This window comes from Temnothorax curvispinosus, unplaced genomic scaffold, assembly GCF_003070985.1.
Source record: "Temnothorax curvispinosus isolate PA1 unplaced genomic scaffold, ASM307098v1 QBEX01002436.1, whole genome shotgun sequence".
NCBI lineage: Eukaryota > Metazoa > Arthropoda > Insecta > Hymenoptera > Formicidae > Temnothorax > Temnothorax curvispinosus.
This window is the reverse complement of record NW_020212216.1, coordinates 1-4,397: the sequence shown is the minus strand read 5'-3', so window position 1 is coordinate 4,397 and position 4,397 is coordinate 1. Positions and strand designations below refer to the sequence as shown.

The following is a 4,397-nucleotide window of genomic DNA, read 5'->3' as shown; positions in this document are numbered from 1 at the left end:
ACAATTTATACGAAAGTCTAAGCAGCGTGGTCACTGCGATGTGCACGATTAACCGGAATCACGATGCGAAGCGTACCGAGCACACGTTACACTTCTAGTTACACTTCTAGTCACCGCGCGGCCATTTGTACAATTGACTCGATCGCGAGGAAGACGTTGGCGATGAGCGCGCCCGTGCGGGCGCAAGCTGCCGCGGTGATCGAGCGTCGTTACCCGATCGATGCTGCCATCTGATCGGACGGCGCAGCGTTAACGGAATCTCGAACATTCCGCCCGCCATCAGCAACCTTGTTGATGATTCCTTATTCTTGATCCTTTATCCGGTTGAAATGGGCAATATGGCAAGCTTGGCACTTGGCCGAGTGAGTGTCGTGGTGGCCGTCTTGAGGGTAACCACCCTGGTAGGTCCATCCTTGCCGGGGTGCAAAGCTGTTACTCTGGCGAGTGGCCATTTGCACGGTGGAGAGCGTTCGTCGGTGAGCAGCACGATGGACCCCACCTTGATGTTGTGTTAGGATGATGCTACTTGGATATCGCCTGCTGGCGTTGCAGATAATGAGCCGACCATTGTGCTCAAAAATGTTGAACGCGCTGCTGGACGAGCTGCTATCGAGATAGTCGTGAGGTTGCCAGGTCAATCAGAGATGGCTCGGGTATAGTAGTGATTGGACCTCCAATAAGGAAATGACCTGGTGCGAGCGCTGAGACGTCTTCAGGGTCGTCACTCAACGGTTCTAACGGCCGCGAGTTGAGAATGGCCTCGATTTGCGTAAGCAACGTTGTGAGTTCTTCCGTTGTGAGTAAAGTTTCCCCGATAGTCCGTCTCAGATGAAACTTCACGGATTTCACCACCACCTCCCACTTGCCCCCCATGTGTGGAGCGCCTGGTGGGTTGAACTCCCATCTGGTGCAATCATGTTGTAGAATTTGAGCGATTCGTTGATGTTCTTGGGAACTCTGGATGAACATTTTCTTAAGCGCGGCGTCTGCTCCAATGAATGTTGTCCCGCAGTCGGAATACATGGTCTGAGCAATTCCCCTTCTGGCTGAGAATCTTCGGAAGGCTGCTATAAATCCTTCTGATGAGTAGTCACTGACTACTTTGAGGTGAATTGCGGAGGTGGAGAAACAGACGAACACACAGATCCATCCTTTGTATGTTTTCGCACCTCGTCCTTTCCATGTTTTGATGGTGAGCGGTCCGGCATAGTCAACTCCTGTATGAGTAAACGGACGTGACGGCGTAACCCGAGAGAGAGGTAGTTGGCCCATCAGTTGATGAGCGCGGATCCCCCTCTGCCGAGCACACACGACACACCGTAAAATATGAGACTTCACCGGAGCCCGTCCGCCGATGATCCAGTATTTTTGCCTGACATGAGCCAATGTCAGCTGTGTTCCTCCATGCAGGGTACGCAGATGGGCGTGTGCAATGATCAGGGTTGAGAACCGTGATTGGCGAGGCAAAATCGCCTGATGTTTGTTGTCTTGAGCTAGTGCTGATTGGTTGAGGCGGCCGCCAACTCGGATGATCCCTTGAGCGTCTATATACGCAGTCAATCGACTGAATGCGTGAGCAGTTGGTAGTTTCGAGTTGGCATCTTGATCTCGTGCGTGAAGTATGCCGCTTGAGTAGCCTTAATCCAGAATAATCTGGCCTCCTCCAAAGCTGAGTGCAAGTCCAGTGGCTTGCATCGGCACTTTCCCAGAAGCGATATGAATCTGAAACAAAGAGCTGTTATTTTCAATAATTTATTGAGAGTTGAGTACCTATATATCAGGTCCCAATGATAGTCTGGTTGAGATGCGGCCGCATGTAGCGCAATGCCAGGACGAGCCTCATGAGCGCTCAACTCGTCCGAAAGCGAGGGTTGTGATGGCCAAGCTTCAGGGGTGAGTATCCACGGTGGTCCCGTCCACCATAATGAATGGCTTTGGAGTTGAGCAGTACTTAATCCTCGTGATGCGCAGTCGGCCGGGTTGGACGTACCTGGTACGTATTTCCAATGTGCGTTCGCAGTGAGCTCTTGAATTTGAGAAACTCGATTTCTCACGAAATCCTTCCAGCGCGATGCATGAGATTTGATCCACGTGAGTGTCACAACAGAGTCCGTCCACAGGTGAGTTGCTGTGACGTTCAACTTCAAGGTGGCTTGAACGTATTGCATGAGTCTTGAGAGCAGCAGTGCTGCGGTGAGTTCAAGTCTCGGGATGGTGAGCCGCTTGAGCGGTGCTATTTTGGTTTTGGAGCACACCAATGAAATCGTGGCGCCATTAGAGCCGTGGACGGTGATAAATACGACTGCAGCCATTGCCAGTTGAGAAGCATCAGAAAAGCCGTGAAATTCCACTGACGATGTACTCCATGTGTTATACCACCGAGGTATTGAGATCTTGCGCAAGCTAGTGAGTTCCTTTCTGATGATGAGCCACCGTGATGAGAGCTGGGATGGCAGTGGTTCATCCCATTGGAGCTTATGAAGCCAAAGCTCCTGCAAGAGCATCTTCGCCTTGATCACGACTGGTGATGCAAAGCCTAGTGGATCGAATATCTGAGCCACTTCAGACAAAACGAGGCGTTTGGTGAGATGATCGGTATGCGACAAAATCCTTGTTGCGGATGCGAATGAATCTTCTTGAGGAAGCCATCGTAATCCGAGTATCTTGGCTGCGCAATCGTCAAATGTAATTTGTGAGCCCTGGTCTTTCTCTGCTTGAACCGCAGTGAGCACGTCTGGATGAGTCGCGTGCCACTTGGCCAATGGGAAACCGCCCGCCATGCACAAGTTCTTCAGCTGCAATGCAATTTTGATTAACTGCTGGACAGTGTCAGCGCCTCCAAAGCTGTCGTCGACGTATCGACCTTGAAGGATGAACGGCACTGCAAGGGGAAAATTATGGCCTTCGTCCTCCACCAGTTGCAGCAGCGTTCGTACTGCCAAGAACGGGGCAGCCTTGGTCCCATACGTGACCATGGTTAGATAATAGGCCACTTCATTGAGCAGTTCGTCGAGCCAGAGAATCCGTTGTAAGTTCCAGTCATCTTCATGCACGTTGATCTGTCTGTACATCTTGGTGATGTCTGTGGCAACTAGGTGTCAAAATTGTCGAATCCAGAGCAAGACATCGGTGACGTCTAAATGCAACTTGGCTCCCGTGTGCATGATATCATTAAGTAAGCGGCCAGATGTGGATGCGCTCGAGCCATTGAATACCACACGTAATTTCGTGGTTGCACTGTCTGGTTTGAGCACTCCGTGATGTGGCAAATAATATTGCGTGTGCTGACTGGAAACGGGTGAAGTTTTCTTCATGTGATTGAGATCTCGATATTCTGTCATAAATTGGTGATACAGACGTCGATAGTTGTCATCTCGGGAGAATCTTCTTTGTAGACTTTGCAAACATCGATGCGCCGTGAGATACGAATCGCCAAGCGTATCAGGTGATGATTTTAGTGGAAGTCGAACTGTATATCGACCTGTTGAATCCCGTGAAACAATACTCTTGAAATGTTCTTCACATCTTTGCTCATCAGGAGTAAGCTCGAGATTGTTGCTCGTAGGCACTTCTTCCTGTGTCCAAAATCTCGACAGTAACTCGTCGAGAGCACCTTCCCTCTCCTGAATCGATGCATGATGCACAGATGCATCAGATGCCGATGATGATGTGTCGACAGGTCCGAGAACGAGCCATCCGAAGATTGAGAGCTGCGCAATTGGCATCAATGTATCTTGTTTAATGATGTTGGGCTTGATGATCTGCCCATATGAATCAGATCCAATGATAATATTCACTGGCCGTGGTGTCAGAAAATCTGGATCAGCCAAGGTTAACTTGGTGAGATGCGGCCATTCCTGGGGTGCAGCGTTGAATGATGGCAGGATGTTTGTTAACGTCTGCAGAATGTGAGCTTGAATACTGACGTCTGATCTTGAACGAAGTGAGCGGAGCTTGAGGAATGCAACTCCTCGAGTTTGCGTGGACTTTCCGCCACCAATTCCGGTAATGAAAATGACAGAATAATGACGAGGAATATTGAACTGACGAATGAGTGCTTCAGAGACGAAGGTAAGTTCTGAACCTGTATCGATGAGAAGCCGTACGTGCTGAGTATTAACCGATGAGCTGATCTGAGCCAGGGCCGTAGCGAGTAATGTTGAGTGTGATGAGCGAGCCAAAGATGAGTGAGCGACGATTGCACCGTTGTCCTATTGGGGTGCTGAGGCTGAGCTGGTGGTTGGCTTCGATGATGAGTCGGTCTGATGTGCCTCATGCAGCATCGTATGATGTCGGTGGGTGCACTTCTTGGAGTGAGTCCCGATTGCGCACATTACAAATCGGACACAGCAATATTTCCCGATCGGACACGGTGTCGATTGCACACGGTGCCGATC

General features: G+C 50.1%; 3 protein-coding genes across 3 annotated transcripts; all 3 read right to left on the bottom strand.

Moving 5' to 3' along the window:
* Window positions 1-606: 606 nt before the first annotated feature.
* LOC112451639 lies at window positions 607-1,023 on the bottom strand. Its single transcript, XM_025011400.1, has one exon. It carries the CDS (start codon window positions 1,021-1,023, stop codon window positions 607-609), a length of 417 nt encoding a protein of 138 aa, XP_024867168.1.
* A 533-nt stretch (window positions 1,024-1,556) lies between these two features.
* Window positions 1,557-3,071, bottom strand: LOC112451638. The gene has a single exon (XM_025011399.1). It carries the CDS (start codon window positions 3,069-3,071, stop codon window positions 1,557-1,559), a length of 1,515 nt encoding a protein of 504 aa, XP_024867167.1.
* Window positions 3,072-3,098: 27 nt separating this feature from the next.
* LOC112451637 lies at window positions 3,099-4,276 on the bottom strand. Its single transcript, XM_025011398.1, has 2 exons — window positions 4,049-4,276; window positions 3,099-3,899 (listed from the first exon to the last, which is right to left on the bottom strand). Exons 1-2 carry the CDS (start codon window positions 4,274-4,276, stop codon window positions 3,099-3,101), a joined length of 1,029 nt encoding a protein of 342 aa, XP_024867166.1.
* Window positions 4,277-4,397: the final 121 nt, after the last annotated feature.